General features: G+C 49.2%; 1 protein-coding gene and 1 non-coding gene across 2 annotated transcripts in view; both read left to right on the plus strand.

The window, feature by feature from the left end:
• Positions 1 to 27298, plus strand: part of GRIK4 (glutamate ionotropic receptor kainate type subunit 4) — a 386960-nt gene that overhangs the window by 333100 nt on the left and 26562 nt on the right. The window contains exons 13-14 of the mRNA XM_064482153.1: positions 14193 to 14306; positions 26850 to 26959. Of these exons, the coding sequence (XP_064338223.1) occupies positions 14193 to 14306; positions 26850 to 26959 (224 nt within the window). The remainder of the gene's footprint in view (positions 1 to 14192; positions 14307 to 26849; positions 26960 to 27298) is intronic.
• On the plus strand, positions 19337 to 19493 carry LOC116150275 (U1 spliceosomal RNA). The gene has a single exon (XR_004133990.1). It is a non-coding gene; the product is annotated as a U1 spliceosomal RNA (small nuclear RNA).

A 27298-nucleotide genomic window follows, 5' to 3' on the forward strand; every position in this document is an offset into this window, starting at 1 on the left:
GGGGGCTTCAAGTCAATGGACAGAGGATGGAGGCAGGATGCCAGAATCAGGAGCAGCGTCGTAATAATAGCAGTAAACATTTATGGAGCGCTGAACCTTTTCTATGGGTCAGACCTTGTATATTAACTCATATAATCCTCACAGCAACTCTATAAAATAGAAGCTATTACCATTCATACTTTACTCCTGAGAAAAGAAAGTTCAGAGAGGCTAAGTAACTTGCCCAAGGTCACATAGCTAGCAAGAAGCAGACTTAAACTCAGGACCCTCTGACAGCTCTCTGTCACAAACTGCTGCAGAAGCATCACTGTTGAACATGAGACAGACGGCTCTCCCCCTCCTCCAGGGTTTTTTCTTAAATTGAAGAATCATTAGTTTACAATGTCATGTTAATTTCAGGTGTACAGCAAGGCAATTCAGTTACACACACACACACACATACACACACATGTACATATATGTTATATACTTTTTCAGATTCTTTCCCATTATGTATATATTTCTTTTATATACATATGTATATATACTTTTTCAGATTATTTTCCATTATAGTTTATTACAGGATATTGAATATATTTCCCTGTGTTATACATTAGGTCCTTGTTGTTTATCTATTTTATATACACTAGTTAATCCCAAATTCCAAATTTATCCCTCCCTTCCCCTTTGGTAACCATAAGTTTGTTTTCTATGTCAGTGAGTCTATTTCTGTTTTGTAAATAAGTTCATTTGTATCATTTTTTTTTTTAGAGTCCACATATAAGTGGCTATCGTAGGCTGTTTATCTTTCTCTGTCTGACTTACTTCACTTAGTATGATCATCTCTAAGCGCATCTGTGTTGCCGCTGTCCTCCAGGTGTTAAGACCCATCTGGGGAGGGCGTGGCTGACAAGTGCTGGAGGGTGTTTGCAGCTCCCAGAGGGAGGCCACGTTCCCCCCAGGGCTCTGCTCAGTGTTCACAGCAGAGAGAGCTGGTTCCTCTGGGAGTTTCATAATCTGTTCTGCTGTTCTGACTAGTTGAGGGATCTGTACTTCTCTCCATCCAGATGCAAATGCAAATCTAGTTAAAACACTCAGATGTTCCATTTATCCTTTCTTGAATTTGAAGCCACCCAGCTGTTTAAACAGAGATAAGCCAGATCCATCATGCCTGAGCTTACCTTTCTCGTGTGTGTGGAGATACCAGACTCTGGCACAAATAATGCAGCCACTGAAGCCTGGTGTGTATTTTCTGGGATTTTTATTCCAAGGTGTCAAAAGAGTGCTCAGCGTCAGGCTTGAGGATAGCCATTCTCTCTTATCCTTGGGCAAATCACTTAACTTTTCAAAAAAACATTTTAACTGAAATATACATATAGAAAAGTACACAAATCGTAAGCGTCAGCTTGATGGATGATCACAAAGGGAATGTACTCTTGTGCTCAAAATCCAGGTCAAGAAATACACCATCACAGCACCCTGCGCCCCACCTCTCCCGCAAAATGCGTCTTACCGCTTTCCATGCCCTCCCTCTTCCCAAAAGGTGACCATCATCCCAAAGCGAACACCATCTTTGCTAAGCCTTGTTCTCCTGTCTCTAGATTGTATGCTGCGACCTTGAGGTTGTTGTGGGGCTCAGGTGCAGCCTGTGAAAAAGAACTTTGGGGATGTTATCATGGGTGGGCACGTGAGCCACGTCAGCACGTCTCTGAAGTGGATCAAATGCACTTCATCACCTGGGAGGAGTGGCCAGAGTGACGATGACATCTCTAGTTCTGCTCTTTGAAAAACTGCAGGGAGCCCTGAGAAAATGCCCTCTGCCCTTGGCGATGGTTTTGATTTGTGCACCTGCTGGTAAGAAATGAGAAAGAGGCTCGCGCCCTCCAGTTCGGGGATCTGGCGGGTCAGATCTTTGCTCACCCTTCCCGGCACTTGGGGGCAGCTCAGGGTCCAGTCTGGGGCAGAGCTGGGGCCTCCCTTCTGCCCAGCAGGGCAGTAAGGGGTGGGGGAAGCATTCGAGGGGGCTTTTTGGCTTGGAGTTGAGAGGGGGCAAAGGAGAGGCTTCTGGAAGTTCCGGCAACCGGCCAGTATTTTATCTCACCCAACAAAACAGCCCTAATAACAGACCTGGGAATCACACATTCCTAAATACGGGGCTGACGAGTGGAAAGGGAAATAAAAGAAAGTACCGTGGGCTAGAGGTACCGTCGGATTCCTCCAGCAGGGGTCAGCCTTGCTGCCTGAGGCTCCCTGAGCATCTTAATAAGCACAGGCTTGGAACCCAGAGGCCTTCCTAATTGGTGTAGAGCCAGCTTGGTCAGTGCAGGCCCTCTGCCTGTAAAGTCAGGGCTGCACGTTTGATCCCCATGTGGGCCAGTTAGCCCTGCTCCATGTCAGGGCCCCACACTGCGGCCCAGACCTTAGCCAGCTTTCCTGGCTGCCAGCAGGGATGGGAAACTGACAGAAGTGTGGAAACTCACCAGTGGAAATTTCTTGCCTCTTATCACAGCGCCTACTGAAGGCTGCAATGTCATGTGGCTGGAGGTTTTATCAATTTGATTGGGAAATAAGGAGCATTTGGATTCGGAATGAGCGTATCATCCTGAAAAATTAGATAGAATTCTATTTCCTTTCTTTATTTGGTGTGTAAATCTTTGGTTGATCTTCAGAAAATCAGGGGTGATGATGACGGTGGTGACGGTCATGGTTCTGCAGCACGAGGATGCAGAATTCAAGCCTCCCAGCGTGTCTGCGTCCCTGGCAGCTGCCAGAACCAAAACTCTCAGGGCTGTTTCCTTTTCATGTCTCAACTATATAAACACTGTATGACATCTATAATACATATTAGTTTTCCAATCATGGGTTTTTTTTTTTTGTATTCTGTTTAAAATCTATCTGATGTTTTTGAAACAATCATTTTTTTTTAAAATAGAGTTGATACTTTGACTTGCAACAACAAGAAATAAAATAATAGCATACTTCTGTAGCATTTCCTCCTCCAGGCACTGATCTAAGTGCTTTTCATATATTAATTCACTTAGTCATCACAACATACCTATGAAGTACGCATTATTACTGTCTCCCAACTTTCCAGATGAGGAAACTGAGGTACAGAGAGGTTGCCTAAGAGTCCATGGCTGGTGAGTGGCGAGGCTGGCCACAGAGCGTGTCCTCTTAGCTGAAATATTGCTGCACAGTTGCTCCCCCAGCTCAGAGTCAAGGTGAGAAACTAGCATGAACTGAGCTCTGTCGATTGAAAGAGAAATAGAAGAGCACAACCTAAAAATTGAGAATTATGTTTTATTTGGCAGACTCTCTGAGGACTTAAGCCCAGAAGACAGCCTCTCAGATAGCTCTGAGGGACTCCCTCCAAAGAGGTAAGGGAGGAGCCAGGATATACAGGAGTTTTTGCAACAAAGACCAGGTTGTCGGAACATCAAAAGATGACTGTTAATTAAAGAAAACCAGGTATCTTGAGTTAAGGAATTTAGGGCTTTTCTGTGTATGGGAAGACGCAAGAGCCTGGGCTGTGGGAATCGTTCCTTTGATGTGCACCTTAGCTATCTCGGCATCTAATGTCCTGTGCTTTCCCTCCTGAGTCCCCTCAGGCTGCACCACCGGGGGCGCTGCAGGGGCCGATGGCTTGGTGGCTGCAACATCCTTTGTGTACTGATATGGCAGGCGATATTTTTCATTCGCAGCTCCTTTGATTCTTCTATTCATTCATTTGGTTGTGCCTTCCCTCAGTTTGGTACCCACCACGTGCCAGGCACTGTTCTAGGCTCCGGAGAGATGTGTGGACCCAGCAAACAGCAGGTTCCTGCCTCCCGGAGCTTGTTTTGCAGACAGACAATACTCAAGAAGATGAATAAATGAACAAGAGCATTGTAGATGGTGATTTTTGCTGTGAAGAGAAAACCCAGGATAATTACACAGAGAGCGTCAGGGAGAGGCGTCTGTTAGATGGGCGCTTGGGGAAGGCCACTCTGAGATCTGAACAGCGTGAATCAGCTGGCCTCGCCAAGGCCAGGGCTGGGCGGAGCAGGGAGAGGAGAGAGTAAATGTGAAGATTCCAAGGTGCAGGTGAACCGGTCGTGTTTGAGGAGCAGGATGAAGGCCAGTGTGGCTGGGGAGTGGTGCGTGGGAGGCCATGACAGCGCCTGGTGGTCCAGAACCACCATCAGCAAACTGGGAAGTGTCTCTGGGTTCTTTTCCTGGGATCCATGCACACCCAAGGGTCTGGGGATAGCATCAAGAGAGAACAGAAACTTAGAAGGGAAAAATTTACATTTTTTCCTAAATTCAAATTGAAATGTACTATTTCCTTCGGTTCTGAATGCAGGCAACAACTATCATGATTAACCATGCTTGTGACCTTGTCACCAATGGTGCCATTTGAGTGTCGCTATTTGACCCACCTCTGGCTCTTGTCACTGCATCACAATTATGTGATTATGTATTACGTAGTACAGTCATATGATACGGCAAATGTAATAAACATTTTAAGCCATTTTTAAACAAGGGGTTAACAGACTTCCCCAGAGGTCTCACCCACTAATGAGGTCCATGGCATTAAAAAAAAAAGGATAAAAAGGCAATATAGAGAATGCCTTAGCTTTCAAACACCCCTCCGGCTGCAGTTGGAAGGGGAGGTTGTCAGGGGCAGGACTAACCCTGAGCTCCATCTACACGGGTTACTGGATTTAATCCTCACAATGATCATAAGAAATAGGCATGATTTTGCCCATTTTCGAGGCAGGGAAACTGAAGCGCAGACTTCAGGTAATTTTCGCAGCTGAAAATGGCAGAGCTGGGATTCAGACATAGATCTGTCTGACCCCAGAGGGGCAAGAGGGTCCATGGCCAGGGATGGGAGCTTGTGACAGAAGTCAAAGGTCAGCAGCATCTGCTTGACCTCCTGACCCAGCTTGGACCCGTGCCGCACGACCTTACCCATAAATGAATTGTCAATCCTTCTTTCCTTAGGCCTGTTTCTTGTCTAAAATCTGCCCACATAGGCCAATTACGCAGCCCTGAGCTAAGCCAACTAAATATTTCATGGGGATTTTAATTTAACTCTAAGGAAATTCATCCAACCCTGAGAGTAGGCTGTCACCTCGAGAAGTAGCATCAGGGAGCCCTTGGACCTGCGAACAACACTGCTGCTTCCCCAGGAATGCTGACGCTCCTCTGGGCTCCATCCAGGGAGCACAGGTAAATCCCACAGGCTGGGGCTCCGACGGGCTCGAACAGGCTCTGAGCAGGGCCTCCCCCTGAACAGGGAGCAGGCTGGTCTGAGTGTGTGTGTGTGTGTGTGTGTGTGTGTGTGTGTGTGTGTGTGTGTTCTCATCACAGGCGACTAACTGGCTTCCACTCCTAGTCCCTGTCCTTGTACCTAGAAGTGGTGGGATTGACATCCAGTCTCCCCAGTGAGCAAGGTCACTGCACACTTTGCAGGTGCCGTGTGACCCCAGCCCGCGGCGGGTGGAGGGGAAGTCCCCCCGCTTGTGCAGCAGGCAGGAGAGCAGCTGGGCGCCTTCCCGAGGCCTGTTATTAGGGAGTCTAAATGATGGTTCCTGCCGGCGCCGGAGCAGGAGCCCGAGCCAGGAGTGGGAGTGAGCTCCCCGGCGCCTTCAGATCCCATGGCCTCTCAGCGTGGTGACCCCTGTGAATCACTGCAGGTTCTCTGGGCCGCTCACTAGGTGGGGGCAGAGGAAGGAGGGAGAAAGGCACCCAGCAGGTAAATGGATCAAAAGTCAGGAAGTGAGCAGATGATCTAACTTGAAATGGGCTGAGCTGCAGATGTTAATCGGCGCAGCAGGAGAAGACTGCGGGGGCCGGCGCAAACCTGGAAGCCAGTGTTTTGTCTTCTGGCCGCCTGGCTCCGGCTGGGCCTGTCCTCACCATCCAGCTCTTTCCTGGGGTGTAATTAATGCCCCTTTGCTGACTTCCACCCTCACTGTGGGGTGTGGGGCCCATTCCTCTTCTGCCTGGGCTCCCTGTGTAACCCTGCCCGTGAAGTTACAGGAACCCGCCTGTGGAGGGGCAAGGAGGGGAAGGGAGCCCTCTAGTGGGGATTCAGGGCTGGAGACTGAGGTGTTGTATGTGACCGTATCCGGAGCACGACCTCAATCTGGTTATAATGACCCAGCTGCCTGACAAAATCTCTCCTGCCTGCAGACTCGTCAGAAATCAGCCTGATTCTGCTGTCAGCAAGAGAGGGCCAGAGGTGAGGGTCGTCCTCCTCTACCCTGCCCTGCTGGCTGCACTGGCTGTTAGTTAGAGACTTACTGTGTGTCCACTTTGGAAAAGTCACTGTGAACAGTGCAACCTGAGTAAGGAAGCAGTCCTGAGAATCTGTACATCTGAAGCTAGCTTTCTGTGTATCCTAGCTGTGTGTACTTGAGCAAATTACTAACCTCTCTGGGCCTCAGTTGCTTTGTCTGTTAAATGGAGCCATTGGCAACTTGGAAATACTATATATGTTAAGTTTTTTGAAGACCTGGCCCCTGCCAGGCCACAACGACAACAAAAATAGTAAGAGGTAACATGTATTGAGAATTAATCTGTGCCAGGCATAGACTTTGCATGAGTTGCTCACTTAATTCCTCTAGAGGTTCCATGAGGTGGGATCTGTTGCTGTGCTCACTTTATGGATGAATAAATTAGGGCACAGAGAAGGTAAGACCTCTCCCAAGGTCACGCAGCTATTAGCAGAGTTAAGAGCGTGAGCCCAGGCCCCCTGTTCCAATGCAAGGCACGTGCCTCCTGAGCGGTGTAACCAGTGTCTTATCTCCTTCGGCGATTGAGAGGAGGGAGGGCTTGTCCCCGAGAAGACGATAGGGAAGTTTTTGCGGAGGAGGTGAACTGTGAATGGACCTTGGAGAGTAGAGTTCTCATTGGCTATTCCAGGGCGGAGCGGTGGCTTCGCTAGCGCTACAGCTGTAGGAAAGTGCAAGGTGTGTAAGAGGCAGCTGAGCCCGCCTGGCTGCAGGGGCTTTGCTGGGAAATGAGGCTGAACTCAGAGAAGGGGGCCGACCGTGAGGGCCTGACTCCCGGGCTGGGCTTTGGAGGAGTGGGGATCATGGATAATTTTTCAAGCGGGAGGTCAGGGAGGAGCGGAGATCAAGATGGGGGAGTAGAAGGATGTGGAGCTCACCTCCCCCACCAAACACATGGAGAGGGAGGGTGGGTGCAGTCGTCATGAGGTAAAAGTGAATTTTGTTAGAAAAGGAATATTAATAACCACCATTTATTATGGACCTACTAGATGCCAGGTACTGTGCTTTGTGCACTGTATGTATTATCTCATTTACCCTCATAACAGCCCTGGATTGGGGATTATTACCCCCATTTTACAGATGGGAAAAGTAAGCTTGGAGAGGATGTGAAACCTACCCGTGGTCACACAGTAACCGGAGGGCTGGGATTTGAGCCCAGTTTGGTTTGGTGGCAAAGAAGCAGGCCAATGTAGTCACAAGAAACAGCAGGTTGAGGGAGGGAGAGCTGTGTTCTTGACATTGGCCTCATTCAGGAGGGCCAGGCGGGGGCTGGAGAGAGTGGTCAGCTAGGAGGTTCAGCAAGATACAAGCTAGAAAGTATCCCGTAGAATTTATAACTAACCAGCTGGAGTGACATTGGTGAAATGGTGGCGTAGACACCAGATTGCCTTTAGTGGAGGAAATGGCAAAGAAGTGAGGATAAAAATGAGGATGACTGTTTCTTGCTTCTCTTCAGTCTTTTGAATTCACTAGAGCCAATTAAATTTGTTTCGGGTTCAGGATGCAGTCTCTGAAGCCAAGTAGCTCAGGTTTGAATCCTGGCTCTGCCACTCACTTGCTGTGCAACCTTGGGCAAGTTTCATAACCTCTCTGTGCCTCAGTTTTTTGATCTGTAAAGTGGGGGTGATGATAGTAACCTACCTCATAAAGGTATTGTGAGCACTGAGTGAAATATCACATATGAACTGTTTAGTTAGTAAATTGACACAGGAAGGGCTAGAGGTGGTATAACACGTTAGGACTGCAAATCTGATCCTGCTTGAAATACGTCAAGGCCCTTCAATTGCTCTTCAAGGTATTGCATCTTCTGCCTGTCTCTCCAGCTTCATCTTACAGCCCGCTCCCCAGTCCCGTGTGCCCTAGACACTCTGGCCTTTGTCTAGCCCCTGGAATACACTAAGCTCCCCCCCCCCCACCTCAGGACCTTTGCACGTGCTGTCCCTTCTATTGCAGGTGCCCACCCCAGGCCTTCTCACTGGTAATTCCTGTTCAAGTAACTAAGTCTCATCTTGGGAACACTCCCACAGACCTCCCAGACTCTGTCAACCCCCTGTTCTACCTTCCTTAGTGCTGCAGATGACTCCTTCGTAACACTTATTTCAGCTATAATTTACAGATGTTTTTCTTCAACAATCCAATGACTGCCTGCCTCCTCCACTGGATTGTAAGCTCTTTTCCATCAGGGACCACACCTGTGTTTGCTCACCCCTGTGTCCCAGCACCTTACACACTGCCTGGAGCAAGGCGGAGAGTCAGCAAAGAGTGTTGAGGGGATGCTGAACATTAAAGAGGAAGGGCTTGCTGGGGAAGGGCAGTGGGTTCTGCCTACCTTAAGATCCCACACTCAAGGGCAGAGCCCATGACACAGTGCCTACCAGGGTCCCGATGAGCTCTGTGGCTCCACGTCCCCCTCCACACCGATCTTCCACCACAGCTGACATGTTGTTATCCCTCCCCAGGAAGCCAGTCTTGGTCTTGGAGCTCTGTCCTATCTGGGTATTTACGAGTAATGTCTCCCTGCTCTCACCGCCTCAGGCCTGGCCTTGCTTGGAATTCTGTAAGCCTTTCCAATATACAGGGGATCTCCAGAGACAACTACCTTGGAATGAAGGCTTCCAGGAATGCTCGGGACAGCCTTATTCTCTGTAGCATTTTCTCATTACAACTGTAGCCTCCCAAAGCTTTCCAGAGTTAAGTAACACAATTACAGAGTTAAATAAATGACAGCACAGAATGTGAGGCACTGTGGGGCCTGAGTAGCAGGTGTAACAAGATCTGGGCGAATGTGACTGGCAAAGGAGTAGAGGCTGCCGGCCTCCCCCGGGGGCAGGAGCCCAGGGGACTGGGAGGCGGGGCAGGAGGAGGTGGAGGGGTGGAAGAAAGCCAGAGAGAAAAGGTCTGGAAGCTGATCAGAGACAGCACAGTGGATCCAAGGATTCCAAGGAAGCTGGGAGGTCATTAATCTGCTGTCCCTTGAGGAGAATCACATAACCAGGAAGAGGCGGTGGAGAATGCCTGCGCTTGGTTTCCAAGCTGGGTGTCAGGTTTTCCTGGAGTTTCCCCAGCAATAGGACAGTGTGAGGCCTCAGAGGGTCCTTACGTGGATCTTCAGAGATGGGCAGTCACACCAGAGAAGCACCCTGTGTCAGTACAGCTGTGCACCTGTCCCAGGTCACCTAGGAAAAGGGGCCAAATGTCCAGAGATCTCCGCCTACATGGAGGTAGAACAGGCCTGGCTGCCCCCGCCCCCCAGGCATTCCCACAGCTCACCTTGGGTTAAGATGTTGTCTCCAGAAGCCCCTGTTGAGATTATCATCCTCGGCAAGTTCATCAGCATCACACCATCATCATTATCATCCTAACAGCAAACGTTTATCAGGTACTTATTTCCACCCAGGCCCCATGCTCAGCATTTACAAGCATCGTCTCATTCACTTTCTTAGCAGTTCTAAGAGGTGGGTACAATTATTATTATCCCCACTTTACGGATGAGCAAACTGAGGTTTGGAGAGGTTAAATGACTTTTGCCCAAGGTCACGCAGCAAGTAAGTAACAGAGTCCAGACAGGTCTGTCCCACACTGAAAGCTAAGTCTCAGCCACTCTCTCTACTGCCTTCACAGTCCCTGAGAGGCATGGCAGGACCCCACAGTGTGCACAGTTTATAGGCCTCTTGCAAACCCATCATCTCTCTTAACTCTCATGTAATATTGATTGGCAGTTGTCCATTGTATGGCCTGGTAAACTGAGTCCCAGGGTAAGGAGTCACTATGGACACATGGTCAGCAAAAGGCAGAACCTGGTCTTCAGACCTGCCCCATCCTCTCATTACCTGGGCTCCCTGTGAGGGAGGAGCTCAGTGAGGATGGGGCAGGACCAAGGCAGCGGAAGGTCTGCCCCTGGTGCTGAGGTGCTACTGAGGGGAGGGGATTGAATTTTGCCCAAAAGTGAGCAGTAGGAGTCTTAAAGAGGAGGAAAAGGAGACAGGGAGAGCTTTGCCCCTTCAGATCTTTCAGGATCTGGTGCTACCGGCAGAAGCCTCCCTGGTGGGATTCTCAGGGAAGCACAGGGTGGGAACAGCAGGCTCAGGCAGGCTTCCTCCCAGCCAGTCCCCAGGTCCCAGGAGGAGAGCAGCGGCCACCTCGAGCCTTCAGCCCACCCTGATAGCGATGGTGGCAGGCGGCTGACCTGTGTTAAAACCCAGGAGGCCAAAGATTGTATGTTTTAGAAGTCACCCCCAGGCTGCCTCCAACCTGCCCTCTCCTTATAAATTCCACAACAGCTAGGAGATAAAAGAGAGCATCTCTCAGAGGCAGAACCCTAAGCTCTTCAAAGAACACTTTCAATCAAAAATGGGGAGAGGAGAGAGGTCTTTCTAAGGAAATGTATTTATACACCCCTGTGCATGTGTGCTCATGTACACATGCACACACACACACACACACACACACCCGCCAGGAACGTGGTGATGCCCACAGAGCTCTCTGCCTGTCCCCTTTTCCCGGTCCTCTTCCCTTCTCTGGCTCCAGGGGTCTCACCCTTTTCTGGATTCCCAGCCCCCAGGCTTACACTTCCAGACCTGCTCTCTCCAGGTGGCATTGTACCTTCCTGACCTGTCCTGACTTCCCGGCCCCGGGCGCCTGTCAGCTGCTGCTCCTGAATGGTCTGATAAACACCTTCTTCCTCCACTTCTCTGAAGCATCGGATTCTGGGACTGCCATCAGCTTCTTGAGCAAATAGGGGCCAGTTAAACTAAACTCCTCCTCTCCTGGCCCCGCAAAAGGAAAGCCTGGGATTTTAGGGCTGGGAGGGAGCTTGGGGGGCATCTGGTTGAACCCCTTCATTTTACAGTGGAGGAAACTAACACCCAGAGAGTAGAATAACCTGCCCAAGGTCACGGTGAGTTTGTGGCCCAGCTGTGACGAGAGCCAGGTCTTCTGGCATCCTGTCCATGGTTCTTTCCACTAAGAGCACAGCCCTCCCCAACAAGTGGCCGGAGATGCAGAAGAGCTCGGATGAGCCATCATCCTGCCCACGAATCCCTCAGTTTCGAGCATTTTTGCAGTCCCAGCCCTCTTGGTTGGTACTTTGGTTTCATGACACATTATCTCCTCATCTAAGACTGCTTTACTGCATGATGTCTTTCTAACGAAGGCAAAATAAAGGCACGTGTGCCTTTTGGACTAACCTGATCCCACGAGGTTGTGGCAGATACCCCGGGGAGCATTGAGGCCAAGGTACGTGATTACTGTTCTCTGCTGAATCAGTGAAATATGAAAAACAACCACCACAAAACCTGTATGGTTTCTTCTAGCTTCTCATCCCTGCTTCCCTGCCTCCCCTGCCGCCAGCTTACTCTTGAGTGGGGACAAAGGAAAGAGAGACGGGCTGGGGACAAGGGGGCAGCAGTGCCCTCAGGAGGCAGTCTTTCCGTCTGGCCCAGTTTGGGGAAGTGTCTGTTTGTGAATTAGGCAGAAGCACCCTGTTGGGGCCGACGCTCCCTCTGGCTGTGTGGTCATTCTGTTCGTACCCAGGGAAGCACCCTCCTGGGATGCCGTCCATTTCCAGCTTTCTCTCCATATGGAATTGTTTTAACCATAATGTCCTTGCTGGCCAACTTCTATAAACTTGTGAAATGATTTCCAAATTTCAATCCAAAGTCTGCCCTCTTGGAAAGAAAGCTATGTGGGAGGAAAAGAACCTTGAGGATAGAGTCGTTGACTTTGGTTGCTTGTATCTATTTTATTTAATGACCAGAGAAAGGACAGGATGCTGTGTTTACCTCTTGTCCATCTTGTCAGTTTTTATTTTCCAAATCTTTTCTTCAGTTCTTTCATTCCAACCCATTTAACTCTTGCCCCCTCCTCCCAAAGCCCATGCAGGGCTTGGCTGCCGACTGGCTGTAAACCGCCCCCAGCACGGAACCGGCCTTGCGCCTGCGCCTTTGTCGTGGATTTCTGTCCCTTTACGCCTGTGCTCTCGAGCTGAACGGAAGTCAGTGCCGCCATCACCAAGGGGCTGAGGCTCTGAAAGGCCCAGACAGCCATCTAAAGAGCCCCCCAAAGGAAGGCACTACTAATCTTCTAATCACACCTCACTCTCTCCCCAGGAGTTGAGTCACTTGACAGCCACCATCAACACTCTCTTGGAGAAATACAGAAGGAGCGCAACGAGTCATTCACATTTTTCATTTTTTATTAAAAATCTCTTGCATCTGCACTCTAGTCTCTTTTAAGCCTGGCCTCACTCTGTAAGGTCCCAAGTTGTTAACCTACGCTGGATCGCGTGGCTGCTGTAGCGTGAATTGAGAGTGGAGGACTGGGGTTGAGATGGAGAAGAAACTGACCTTTGCCAATGGGTGTGTCCTTCTTTACACAAATCTTACATCCCCTTGTGTGTAAAACGGTGGGCAGCATCTCTCCCTACTTCCTTTGCAAAGATTTGGGAAGAATCCTGTGTGTGTGTGTGTGTGTGTGTGTGTGAGTGTGTGTGTGTGTGTGTGTGTGTGTGTGTGTGTGTACTCATTCAGAGCTGATTGGCCTTTTTGTAGGTTGCTGGACACCCTGCTTTTCCTCATTTCTTTCTTCACCTTTTGTATCAACTGATCCGCCAGAATTAGGAGTTAAGCTAAAATGTAAACCGCAAGGGAGGCCAGCCCAAGACACATGCCCAGGTTATAAAACATGGTTCTGAAATATCGGTGTAAGTCAGGAATGCTGAGGCAGCTGGTTACAAATCCAGATTCCAGGCCCTTCCCACCAGAGTCTGAACCAGGAAGTCTGGGATGAGGCTCAGGAATTCACATTTCAATAAGCCCTACAGGTGATTCCGACGCGGTTAGCCTTGGACTACATTTTGAGAATCCCTGTTAGGGAGTTTCTGGGGATGATCCTAGCACTGTCTTAACCCCACATCCTTAGTTTACAGATGAGATTAAGGAAGCCCAGACAAATGAGGTGACTAGCCTAGGTTGGTTAATTAGTTAGTTAGTTAGTTAATGCAGAGCATGGCCAGGACTGAACGCCAGCTCTGGGCCTTTCCCACTGCTCCATGTAGTAGGGGAACAGACCAATAGAAGTGAGCTTGCTTTGCAACAGGATGGATTGAAGTTAGACACAAGGAAGAACTTCCGGACAGAGAGGAGTATTGAAGAAGCCAATAGTATCTCCTTTCCCAGAGGGCCTTCACTCAGGACAGGCTCTCCTGAGATGCGGGCGCTTGGGGTGCACGGTGGAGGCAAAGAAAGGAAGGAAACATCTTCAGGACAGACGCCGGTGATTTTGCATGAAAATGATGAGAAGCTTTTCTTTTAGTTCTGCCAGATTTTTACCCTTGACAGCAGCATAAGCGGCCAGCGGTCCAGGAGGCCTGAGGTGTAGTCCTGGCTCTGACAGGGACAAGCTTAGCGATGCTGGGCCACTTGCTCAATTTCCTGGTCACCGTGGGGCCAATGGGGTTGCATCAGATTGCCTCTCATTTCTGTGCTTCCATCATTTTTCTCTTTCATTGTAAAGCCCGTCACCAGAGTGTACCCACTACAGGGTCATGGTGAAGTTTTGTCGACTGAACCAATTAATAAGTTGAATTTTAAAAAACTGCTCCATATTGAGTATCCAGAAGTTCTATCTGCCAGTTTTCCCTGCCTGGGGCATTCTGAACAGTCTGAACAGTCTGTAGTGATGCCCTGTTTTTATAACTTATCTATTTGAAGGGGTCTAACCGCAAATGAACGCGAGTTACAGCTTCCACAGCCATGTCCTTTGATGCGGGATCACTCAGATCTGGGCAATGCCGTGGCTGCTTGGGGTCACTCCCCAAGCAGAGAAGCCAGGCCAGAGCAACATCTCCCCATCAGTGACAGCCTCTGGTCACAAGTCCCCGTGCCACCTTCTCATGCGGCCACCCCGCTGACGGTCCCTCTCTGTTCCTTTCAGAAAGCAGATCTGGCCGTGGCAGGCCTCACCATTACGGCTGAACGGGAGAAGGTGATTGATTTCTCAAAGCCATTCATGACTCTGGGAATTAGCATTCTTTACCGAGTTCATATGGTAAGAGATTTATTTTATAAGCATTTATGGCATTAAAGTTATTTGCATGCAAACACTGAGTTATATGGTAATAATGAATGACTCACAGAAATATTTAGATTTCAAGACTTAAATGCAAATGTGCTGGGCTATTTTTTCCCCCATCAGCTGCAGAGACTTGCAAACAGGAAGAATGGAAAAGTCACACTTGTGGGCTTTCCAATAAAAACTGCTTTTGCCTCACTCAATAGGGATGGCCAAGAACGATTGTTCAACCCTTTGTTCACAGTGTGTCGGCGACTGGTCCCGTGGGTCACTCTGCTTCCTCTAGGGGGTGGGTCCCTAGCCCAGAAAAGTCACCCCGGCGTTCTCAAGGACTTCACCAACTTTGAGGTCCACCTCTGTTCACTCTGAGCATCGGACCTGGTGAGGCATTGCAGACTCCCTCTCCTGATGATCTGTTCTGGGAAAGAAGGAGCAGATAATCTAATGTCACTTCTACCTGGCCTGTCCCCTCTTCTGCATCCTTACAAAAAAAAAAAAAAAAAAAGACTTCTCTGGTTAGGTTGGTTAGAGTTAGTACAAACAGTGTGAAAACGGGTTTGTGAAAGGTCACTGAAGGGCAGCAGAGGGTGGGTGTGAAGGCACAGTCTCCTGGCTGGTGGCAGGGAGCGTCGGGACAGTAACCCTGGCTGTGCCTCGTCCAAACTGGCTCTCAGGGCACGGCTAGTACGTGGATTTCCCCAACGCCCTAGGCACCGTAGGCATTCAGGGTCATGCTAACCTGGCGTATTCGAGTACACACCCTGGCGCCGTCAGGCTGCCCATCGGGGAAGGAACCAAGAGGTCACCCCACGTGCCTGCTGAAGATGTGACCCTCCAGCTTCTGACCCCTTCCCAGCTTCAGATCTCCACCCTGGAGAAAGGGGATTATCTGTAGCCTGGCAGCTGCTAGCGCATCGGGAACTGTGGCCTGTGTCTCTGGGAGGAAGGTCTCTTGGTCACAGAGCCCACCCAAGCAGCTCGGAAGAGCACTGTCCTGTACTGGGCCTCAGTGTCCATCAGGATCACTGCCCGGCCTGGGAAAGGAGGCAGATCATCTGGAAGAAGAGACAGCATCAGAATCCCAAGCTCCCCGGGCTAAGACAGAACGAGATGTGAGGATTTGGTCATGGCTGACGCTGTAACTGATGTGTCTGTCTTGTGAATTAAGGGGCATTGGATCCCTTCTCCTCTCTTTCCCATGATGATGACCGCTCCCATTCACTGAGCATCTCTTATGTGCCAGACGCCCTTTCAGGCCCCTGTGATGCGGGCTGCTGTTATGGGTCGAATTGTGTCCCCTCTAAAGCTGTGTTGAAGCGCTAACCCCCAGGACCTTATTTGGAAATAGGTTCTTTGCAGATAGAATCAAGTTAAGATGAAGTCATGCTGGAAGAGGGGCTGCTAATCCAATGACTGGTGTCTTTATAAAAAGAGGGAAATTTGGGCACAGACACAGGGGAGAAGCCCCTGTGAATTTGGGGCAGATTGGAGTAATCATCTACAAGCCAGGAAGTGCCAAGGATTGCCAGCCACCCAGGAGCTCACAGAGAAAAGGAAGGACCCTCCCCTAAAGCCTTGGAGAGAGCGTGGCCCTGCTGACACCTTGATGTGGAACCTCACGCCTCCAGACCTGGGAGACGATACGTCGCTGTCGTGGCAAGTCCCCCGGTTGGTGGTACTTGTTCTGGCAGCCCTAGTAATCGAATGCAGTCATGTTGTTCTTATTTTATTTGTTTTTCATTTATTTTTAGTGGCGGTACCAGGAATCGAACCCAGGACCTTGTGCGTGCTAAGCACACGCTCTACCACTGAGCTATACCTGCCCCTTCTTGTTCTTATCTTTGAAATGGGGAACAGTGGCAGTCAGTTCTAAAAATGTGGACAAGGCCACACATCACTAAAAGAAAGAGCAGCGTTCAAACCCAGGAGAGGTGTGATGCGAGCCTGTGCGCCCTCCGTGACACCAGGCTGCCACCCCCACCTGGTGGCTTTTGTAACACATGTCCTGTAAGTCAGGCGTTCTGTGCCCCTTCCTGAGTTGGCCCTCAGGGCTATTCTTTGAGGGAAGAGGGAAGGAGTGATAATTCCCATCTTGCAGAGGAGGAGACCAAGGTCACACCTGGAGCTGCCCCAGGGCTGGGCCTGGAATCCAGGTTGCCTGACTCAGACAGTGTTCTTGTCATTGTTATAGCTGTTGCTACCCCTGAGCCAGCTTTCCAGCCAGCACTGTTTCTGGAGCTCACCTCACCCTCCTCCCACAGCTGAGCTCCAAGGAAGGATCCAAAAGAAATGGAAACACACAGCCTTTCTCCAAACTAGACTCCTGTGGCTAGGCCAAATGACTATAGGCTCTGGCCGTGATTTCTCCATTAAGGCCCGGGAACTAGCGCCCCACCCATGGCCTGATGGACCCAGAGGAGCCACATAGGTGGAGGCACCTGACCCCATGTGTTTCCAGCGCCTTCGGCTGGGCTGCTCTCACCACCCAGAATATCACCACTGTCCTGAATATCAACTTTGGCCAGAACCAAACTCCAATTCACCAATCCTCTGAACATCCTTAATTGGATCATTAGCCAAACGTTTTCCATCCTCTGCAAACCTATGGCTGTATGACTTCCCCTGCATTAGTTCCGGGATGTGAAGTTTTATGTGTCTGCTTGGCTAGGCTACAGGGCCCGGATGTTTGGCCAACCCCTAGCCTAGACGTGGCTGTGAGGGTATTTTGTAGATGTGATTGAGTAAAGGACATCAAGTAAAGGAGATGACCTTTGTTAATGTGGGTGAGCCTCAGCCAGTTAAAGGCCTTACGTGCAAAAACAGGTTTCCCCAAAGCAAAGGAATTCTATATCAAGACTGTCACTAGAAGTCCTGTCTGACTTTCCAGTCTGCCCTGCAGGTTTGGACCTACCAGCTCTCACAATCACATGAGTCGATTCCTTGAGATAAATCTCTTTACATACACACACACACACACACACACACTCACACACACACACACACACTCACACACACACTCACACACACACACACACTCTCACACACCCCCTACTGGTTCGCTCTGTCTCTCTGGAGAACCCTAACCCGTACAGGTCCCCTCTCTGGTCAGGATTCCTCCCCCTCCCTCGCTCCCTACTGAGTGTGTCACATGGCTGCTCAGATCTGATTTCTAACAGGAGGCCAAGCTGAGTGAAAACTGAGTGCTGGCGTGAACAGCTTACACTGAGCGGAACTGACAGTTTATGCATTTATTCGACAAATATTTATTGAGTGCACTCTGTGTGCGAGGCAGAATGCTTAGAAAGTATCAAAGAACGAGCTGGGGAGAGAACTAGTCTGAATCGACCAAACCAGAGGAAACCTGGTGAGAAAAAGCCTGAGATGAACTTCGCAGAATCAGAAACAAAAGAGGTATCAGAGGGAACAGCTAACACCAAAGGGGAGCCCGGCAGAGGTCACTGTGAGAGCCTGAATCCAAAACCACGTAGAGACGCTTCCTCTTAATATAACAGTGTTACGTCAATGGAATTAACGTTGAATGCTGGATGTTTATTCTTTTGCGAATTTTCTCTAATTGATAGTTTTCTGTGAGTAAAAGTATGGTTCATTTAATTTCATTTATAATCCATCATGATCTAGAATCTTAGTCCTACAATTGAGGTCACCTGAGTCGTGTGTGCTTGTTACCAAAAGGTGAGCATCTGGTGGTAATCAAACCTGTGTGCAAAAGTGCAAATGGTTAACCCAAAGTATAAATGCCTAGTTAGAAACCCCTGCAAAACCCTCCAAAATAACCCATGGTGGCAGGTATGTCTCTAAAGTCTAAAGATGACCAGAAACAATTTGTGAATTTCCAGCAATCTAAGATTATCCATGTTCCTTCACGAATATGGATCATCATGAGGTGATTATAGGACATTTTCCTTTCTCCCAACCTTGGGGTATAATCTCTGTTTCTGCTCACGTATCTCCAGGATCAAAATCAGATGAATACTTTGCTCTTTTGACCTCTGCTCCCTGCCACTCAGAGGCTGCCTACGGATTCTGGCTTTGGCATTTGTTTCCATTGATCCCTCCTGCTTATTAAAACTTTCTCTGTTCCTAGCGTCCAAGTCACCGTTTTCTCCTGCTGTTCCTCCTACGTGCCTGATTATTGCCTTCTCCATCATTCCTGTTGATTCCTCTCTGTCTGTCCCTTAAATGTCTGTGGCCCTTTTCTGTTCTCACTCTCGCAGCTCTGCCTGGATAATCTCACCTGTTCCCAAATCTGTCAGCCTAACCCTGACTGCTCCCCTGAATTTCAGAAGCACATTTTAAACACATTACTAAGACCTCCCCATCTGGGTGCCTCACAGACACCTCAGAAATAGTGTCGCAAACTGCACTCAGTACGTTTCTCCCTCCTCTCCTCCACCCTGTCTCCAATAACGGCATCTCCATCCAGCCCCCTGAGCTGACCTTCACTTCTCTTTCCTTGCACGCCGAGTCGGTCAGCTCATGTCCCAAAGAGTCCTCACACGCGCTGTCCACCCCCACTTAACCACGCTGGTTTAGGTTCTCTCTCTCTGACCTGAACTGCCGCCATTCTGGTGGCCTGTATCTTCCTAGAGGGCCGAGTGCTTCTCATCCGTGACTGTATCCCCATCAAAGAGCCACGGTCATTTTAAGCATCCATCAAGAATCAGTAGAGTGACAATCATGGACTCTGGAGCCAGACTGCCTGGGTTTATTCTCAGAGCTGAGCTCACTGGCTGCAGGTCACATGTGTCTCAGTTTCTTCATCTGTAAAAACAGGTCGTCATGCACACTTAATGAGGATACGCACTTCCAACAGCGCCTGGCCCATGCACAATAAAGTGTTTGTCATTACATTTAATAAATGTATGTGAATTGCTCCCTACTGCAGTCCATCCTCCATCCATCCTGCAGCCTGAGAGTTATTTTTGTTATTCATTCATTTTTACAAATGCAGTCATATCCACGTCTGATTTAAAATCACTCACAGAACACTTACCTGACAAGGGGAGATACCATGATCACAAAGGTGGTTTTCCCAGGGCAACGCTTAGCCATCACACTTGGGGTGTGCTGACCCATGATTTCCCCAAATGTGGGCAATTTGACTGCACCGTTTGTGATAGTGGGGGACTGCGTTTACACTTAAAAAAGAATCATTCATTGGCTGCTCATCACTTATGAGAAAAAGCCCAGCCTTCTCAGCACGGAGAATAAAGCCCGCGTCTCCTGCCCCACCTCCAGTCCTTTGCTGCAGGCGCCGTCCCACTGCATTGCTCTCTTCTTTTCCTGTCACGTCAGCCTCTTCCCATCTCCTTACCTAGGTTCATGCTCACCTTCTTGCCCCTCAACCGTCTAACAAGCTAGTCCTTCGCCTTTAATACCCAGCTCAAATGTCACCCGTTATATATGACCCCTCTAGAGGGAGCTGGTTGCTTTTTTCTCTGAGCGCCACCCTCTGCCTGTACCCATGTTGTAGTGTTTATACGCCATGGTACCTTAGTCTCTGTTTATCTCTCTCCCCCTAAGTAGATCCCAGTGGGATATACACTGAGGAGAAGGTACAGTCTTCTCAGACCATGAATTTTTATGATATGATTTTTGGTATGGAAAATGTCATCGTCCTAAATGTGCCGTATTTACTTGATAAGCACAGAAGGAAGAAAAGAAGAGAGGGAGGGAGAAAGGAAGGGAGGGAGGGAAGGAGGCAGGGAGGGGGGCAGTGAGCACCACTTACCTTGTGGCTCATGGTTGGGCAGCACTGAGCCCCAGGACCCTGGCCTCTGTCGGGTGGGCCAGTATTCCAGGCAGCAGGATGAGTGACCCAAATACAGGTCTTGTTTTCTTTCTGGCCTTTACCCATTGGTCTTGAGAACAAAAAGTGAGAGGAGGCAGATGTTTGGGGTGGCTCAGCTACATCTTCTTCCCAGGCCTGGCCTTGCCTGCCACCTGGACTCATTGCTCTCTCCCTCCCTGATGCCTGCAGACTCCACCTACAGCATGTCATCCACCTGAGAAGGCGTTGACGTCCCTGGCTGCGGCCAGATGAGCTTCCAGGCCAGGCATAGAAGGTTCGGCCTTTAGAATCTGACGTGTCCCCTGGTACTCCAAAGATGAGAGGCAAATGACAGGACATCTGAAGTTCAAGACTCTCTTGATTTCTTTGACATATTAGCTCATTTCCTCTTACTGAGAAATTCAGTATTTAGCTTAGCAGTATAACCCCACGGGCATTTTGCACTGCAGGGTTTTATAGAATTGATGCATTTTGCAGTCTAGAATTTTATAGAATTGATACATCCTGTAAGCACTCAAATATCCATGAATGGAAGAGAGAAGTGCATAGAAAAAGAAAAACATTCGTATTTGACGTTAGAATATGTCATGTAGTTTTCTCTCTTTCTTTTTTTACTGCAGTGGCAATTTGATGTTTTGCTCATATTAATGTTAAAGTAGGTTTGTATTCCTCGAGCACACACTGATTGTTGGAGCAAGGCCTCATCATTCTGTGCCAGGAGCCAACCTGGGACTTGACATTTGGCATATGTAGCCCCCAGATAGATAATCCAGTTTAAAAAGTTCAGTGTTGATACATTCAAGGAGGTTGGGTTTGTGGTCACGATACCTGTATGTTGACTGACGTCTCTCTGGCATCTCTTTCTGTATGAAGTTCTTTCACATGCAGTCTCTGGTTTAATACAGCCATCCCTGAGGCAGAGAGTAGGATTCTGAGGCCAGCGGTAGCTAGTGGTGCCGTGGAAAGAGAAAAGACAGTGCAGTGGAGGAAGTGGCATGGAACCCAGGTTTCCAGTCTCCGAGCCCATGTGCTTCCAATGATCTATTTCTAGATGTAATAGGTGTATGCCTCTGGGTCAAGGACATGTGTCAGGGGATCTTTCAAGATCCTGTCTAATCTGAGGATACTGTCTTTGATTCCATCTAGAGTCCTAAGCCAGCCAGAGCATCTAAGGCTCCCTTGAAAATGTGAGTTTACTGTTTTTCCCCTACCATATCTTTCTCCACCTTTGATTAACAAATGTGAAAGCTTCATACTCTGTCCTTTTTCTCTTCTTAACTCTTGGCTAGAATCTTCTCTCTAAAGGAAGAAAAAATTTAAAAGCAGACAGTGATTAAAAAGTGAGCAAGAAATAAATGTCAGCTTTAAACTAATGCCTGGCGTTTTTGCTGGAAGTATTACTCGTTTTCCAAGAAGGTCTGTTTCCATCTCAGGAAGATTGTCTAGGAAAATGGAGAACAATGCTAAGTAAACCAGTGAATCATTTCTAATACTGCTTAATACTCTGTTCTAAGGAAACAGAATGAATCGAGTTCCGTTCCTTAAAGCTAAGTAAGATGATAGCCCATATAATGGAAATACGGTTCCTGGAATGCATAATCATGTTAATATTCGTTATTTGTTGGGTGCTCCTCTCTCGAGATGCTCACGGTGTTTCATCAACATGACTTTAGTAATTCTCACATTCCCCCTTCGTGCTGGTCGTGGTATCCCATCTTCTGGAAGCAGAAAACGGCACCCAGAGAAGCAGAGTGGCTCACCTGGGATCACTCAGCCAGCCAAGGTCAGGGCCAGGTTGAGAACGTAGGTCTTCTCGTGACAGATTTCCAATCAGTGAAGTGAGACTGGATATGGCAGCCTCTGGGTTAAATGGGCAACAAGCCCATCTGGGTGTTTTTCGTGGAGATGAACTCATTGCTCACTTCTTTTTTCCCTCTTGGAGTCAGAGGTGAGAAGTGCATGCTGAACCAAAATATCTTCAAGACAATCCATCGCAGACACACTGAGGGAGGTTACCCATGGGTCCCTGGGGGCCGGGGGGAGTGGATAGGAAGAAATCACTCCTTTTGCTTCTTCCAGAAGGAGTCATGGAGACTGTCTCTCTTATCTCTTTCTTCAGCCCTGAAGTATGTTTTACTGACCATTGATGAAAACTGGGCGTGGAAAGAAACCATTCTATAAACTGCGCTTTGGTTCTAAAGACTGGCAAAACCACATGGGGGTCATGACAAGCCCTTGTCTTGGCTCTGCTGGGGAAGGGCGTGGGTTCAGGAAAGGAAGAGCTGGCGTCTCTAGTGCGTGTGTAGGAGGTGGTGACGAGGGTACACAGGGGAAACCCCCACATCTGGCCCACTCTGTCTGCGACTCCTTTAGGAAGGCGGAGGCGGAACTGAGTTCCAAAGCTTGCAATCCCCGGCTTCTAAGAGCCATCCTTCCGGAGGGGAGCCTGGTATTACCCTAATGGCTCCCTTGGGGAGCCCTGGGGAACCCTCGTGATTCATGTATTATAACCCGTACAAACTCTAGGAGTTATGGAAAGTGGCTGTGGCCAGATGGCAGCCTCCCCACGAGCATCTTGAGTGTGTGTTACTGTAGGAAAGAAAATAGCGTTTCTTGTCCATTGAGAGAGCAGCAGTGTAAGAGGAGGTTCCCTCCTTTGTCACACTACCGCCCTCCTGCACCCCATTCACAGCTACCATCAGACAGAGGGGGAGCAAACACTTAAATATCCCTTGCTGTGTGTTAAGACAACCCATTTTATTATTACCGCATGTTACAGAAGAGGAAGTGAGGGCCCAGTGAGGTTAAGTAACTTGCCCAGGGTCACATAACTGTAAGTGGTACAGCCAGGATTCCAGCCTGGACCACCTGACTCCAGGGTCTTGTGTTTTAATTCACTCACTGTCCTGCATGACCTGGCTCTGGTGTCCTTGCGCATTTGGCTCCAGATTCTGGGAGAGCAATTACTTTCTTACAATAATGTCATTTCTTCCAGTACACATAGAATGCAGTATCAGTGAGTGAACAGATTTTTTTTTTCAAGGAAAAGAGGAAATTTCAGCATGCAAAAGGAGATTAGCGTCACTTTGCAGCTCCACGGGGAGCTCCACTGCTCACACACAAAGGGCCTCACCACGAGGGGGATTGTGGTCACTTGGAGACCAGCCCAGTCTCTCCCATCAGACAGCATCAGTGAAGCTGGCCCTGAATGTGGTCAGTCTTAAGCACAGTACAAAAGTCAAGGAACCAGTTCTAATGTGGGTGCCCTCTAACTTTTCAGTCCCATCTACAGGGCTTGACCTGTCCTAGACATTTGAGGCATAGATGACATATAACCAGTTATCTACCTTCAGAATGGCTGTATTCACCAGAAGGAACCAGCCCAACTTGCAGTCAACGGAGACATGTATAAATCAATACATATGTTCATAAATACAACAGAGTCACAACAAATGATGATGGGTATAAATAAATAACGTTTTAGAGTTCTTTAAGGGGGTGAGATAGAGCAGGCTGGGACTCTGTTGGCACAGCGGAGAAGGCGTGGGATTAATTAGGGAGTTTATTGGAGCAAGTTGCAAAGATTAAAAGGAGAGGAAGATGTGCTACAGATGCTGCTTGAAAGAAGGAGAGCGAGGCATCCCTAGGCCCAGCTTGACGAATGAGCTCCAGAGAAATTGAAGTCATCACCAATGATTTGAGCAAAGCACTTAACCTCCCTGGGTCCCAGATTTTCCATCTGTCAGTATGGAAAACTGAGTATTGACATCAAGAGAATGTAGTGAAGCAGTTTGAGTGCTTCAGAAGAAAAGTGTCTCCAGTATGTATGTATCCTTTGGGTTAAGGAAAATCTGTTATTTGGAAGGAATGCCTGTGCCATGTGACACCTGATTTGCTCCAAGCACCACTGACTTGGACGTCTTTTGGGAAGGAAGCAATCTAAAGCATCCACATAGAAAAGATGGTAGGCGTCCAGAGCCTTGCAAGGAACTTACTTCTCTTTGGCATCAGAAAAACAGCCTGGGCTCAGCCCAAACCCAGGCTGTGTGAGCCCAGACCCAAATCTCAAATGACTGCCCATTCCTTGCTCTCCTGGTTGGCGTCAGTCAATCACAAGTGGAATCAGATGTCGCCTTGCCAACGTGACTGATATGTTTCCAGTGGAGCTCTGTTTATGTCTTGATCCTTGTTTGTGTGATGCTCTATGTTTTACAACTTGAGTCTCCAGGAATTTTTCCCATGGCTGTGCATCATTGCTTATCACCCATAACCAAATATGGCAGCTTTAAATAGGGCTGTCATTTCCCTCAATTTCACTCGTTGTGATAGAATCAGGTATAGATTTCTGACACTGAGCATCTAATGGGGTTTCAGATTCAGAAAGCAACAATAAAAGATTTTTTTTTTCTCCTGGATATCTCTCAATTGAGAGACACCGAGTGAAACAGTCATGAGTGACAGGTGTAGAGTTCATGTACGTTTGCCCAGAGAAACTCGGGGGTATAGAAGTACCCCAAGAGTGGCCCAAGCTAGTGATTTCTGCTCTAGCAGGTGTGTAGGCATGATGGCTCCTCTGTCCCCTGCTGGTCTCTGTGTGTGGGTTCTGCACTGTGCCTTCCCGTGTCTGCCACTGGTTCTTAGGATGATGGCGAAGTTATGGTTACCTGGTGATGGATGCGGGAATATGACTAACTGGGGACCCCGATTCTGCTGCTCTTGAGTTCTTCTTCCTGTTAGAGGATGTACATAGTGCCAGGACCAGACATGCTCGAGTGGTCTTCTCCCCATTTCTCCCCTGTTCCCTCGGTTCCCGTGCTTTGTCCCTCAGGTTGTTTTATTTTCCCCGTAAATCACCTAAGTGTCCTCTGCAGCTCAAGCATGAATGCACATGAGGCAGAGAACTTGCAATTGGTATCAAAGGGAAGTTCCCTGGTTGGTTGAAGCCCAATTGGGAGAGAAAGCCAGTTTCAGACAGGCCACCCAAGAGGTCATTGTCACACTGATGAAGGGCTGCAAGGCCGCAGAGCAGGTGCCCCATCGGCAGAGGGTAAGCTATTGACTTCTTCACTCTGCACCCTCTGGGCTGCGCCCCCAAGTGGGAGTGTAAAACTGCACCCCAAGTGCTTCGGGAATGTGCCTGCTGGCTTGCCGAGAAGGGATGGAAAGCCCACCAGAAGAGAAGTTGAATACTGTGTGAATACAGTGAGGCCGTGCAGAGCTATCTCCCCCAGCCCCACCCCTACCTTAGATGCTGTGGTGGGACCAGTTATGGTTACCTCGAGTTTCTCAGCATGGTCTCCATGGTCTAGCTGCCTGCGGATAACAAAAGCCCAGAAAGCTGGTGGAGATCAGCTTAGTATTGGCGTAGGTAGTTCCCCTTCATGTTTCTGGAGACCCCAGTGTAAAAATGACATACTTTGATACTGACAGGAGTTTGTGCCGTGATGGATGTGCTCTTGAACTTGAAAGTTTACCTGTTCATAGACCCCTGAGCTTAATACTGATTTTCTGCCCTGTTCGTGGACTTCCTAGATCCCTGAAATCATAAAATCACATAATTTTCAATTTAGAATGGTCCTTAGGGAGCATCTGGTCCAGTGGTTTCATAGTAAATGGAAGAAGCAAGCCTGGTGCAAGAACAAGGTGGCAGTGGGGGCCCGGGGAGAGGGCCCCGTCTTGAGTGGGAAGCCACCACTCACCTCTGGCCGGTTGAGAATTAGACCCAGTGTTGCCAGATCACCCATTTTTTAAAAGCCACAAATCTGGATTTTTATGTGGAATCTCCCAATCATTGAATGTTGGCAACTGATGAAGATGGGTAGGCACTGCAGGTAAACAAGTTGTCTGTGGGCTGTAGGTCGCCAGGGTATCACCTTTGATCTAGTCCAGCTCCAGCCAAGGCTGGAGAGGGGTGGGCACCTGCCCAAGACCACACAGTTAGAGACCGGGAGGAAGCAATGTCCTGCAGAAAACCCCTGGAGCTTGGCCCCCAGCTTTCTGTCCCTGCCCTCACCCCTTGGGTCCCATGAGTTTGTCCCCCTGTGCTGGGGGCACACACGTCTTCCCATAGCATCATGGTCCTGGGCTTTGTGTCAGAAAGTGTGCATTTGAGTCCCAGCTCTTCCACTGATTAGCCGTATAACCTTGGACACATCTCTTGACTGCCCTGGGCTTTGATTTCTTCCCTGATAAAATGAAAATAACAATCAGGCCTCACAGCACTGATTTGAGGTTTACAGGAGAAGGTCTCACTGTGTCTGAGATCACCCTGCAAACAAAATCCCAAGGATGCCTGCTGTATCAGCATCCTCCTGAGAAAGACGTGGGTGTCAGGGAGGGGTGCTAGTGTCCCATCCAGCAGCGCGGACATCGGCGGCTCAGAGGTGCTTCAGAGCCCAGCCACGCAGCCCCTGGAGGACATGGAACAGCACATAAGAGGCACTGGGGGCTGCTCTACCTGCTCAGCACAGAGCTTCCCTCATCCTAGGAAGTGACGAGGCCCGGGCTGTTCCTTTGTCTCATTTGCTGAGGTCAGGGCTGGGTAGGTGTTTCAGAGCATCCCCTGCTGTCATTTAAACCAAGCACCCATAACCCTAGGCAGCAAAATCTGGGGCAGGACCCAGCTCACCACCGCTCTGCCCTGCGCTGCCCAAGGGCCGTTCTGACTGAGTGTGTACAGTGAATCTTGTTTTTATCTCCATTTCCAGGGACGCAGACCTGGCTATTTCTCCTTCCTGGACCCATTTTCTCCGGGCGTCTGGCTCTTCATGCTTCTAGCCTATCTGGCGGTCAGCTGCGTCCTCTTCCTAGTGGCTCGGTACACGCCTCTCCCCTTCCCTGTCCTCACACCGCCACCTCGTGTCCACCTCTGGGAACTGCACGGGAGGGGGTGGGGAGCAGGAGAGGGGCGGGGTGAGGAGACTTTGGTGCCAAAGCAGAGGGATGGGAGAGGGACTCAGGACCTGGTCCCACCCATCCATCCATCCACGTGCACATCCCCTCACGCGAGCTTGTCCGAATTTGCTTCTGCACCCCTGCCTGTTACCCATCCAGTCCCCCAGCCTCCAGCCCCCTGCTGTGTAGGAGCCTTGGGAGAGAGAGAAGGGGAGGAAGGTGGTAGGAAGATCACTCCGATTAAGTACTGTGCATTTGGCTG

This window comes from Camelus dromedarius, chromosome 34 (genome assembly GCF_036321535.1).
Source record: "Camelus dromedarius isolate mCamDro1 chromosome 34, mCamDro1.pat, whole genome shotgun sequence".
Classification (NCBI taxonomy): Eukaryota; Metazoa; Chordata; class Mammalia; order Artiodactyla; family Camelidae; genus Camelus; species Camelus dromedarius.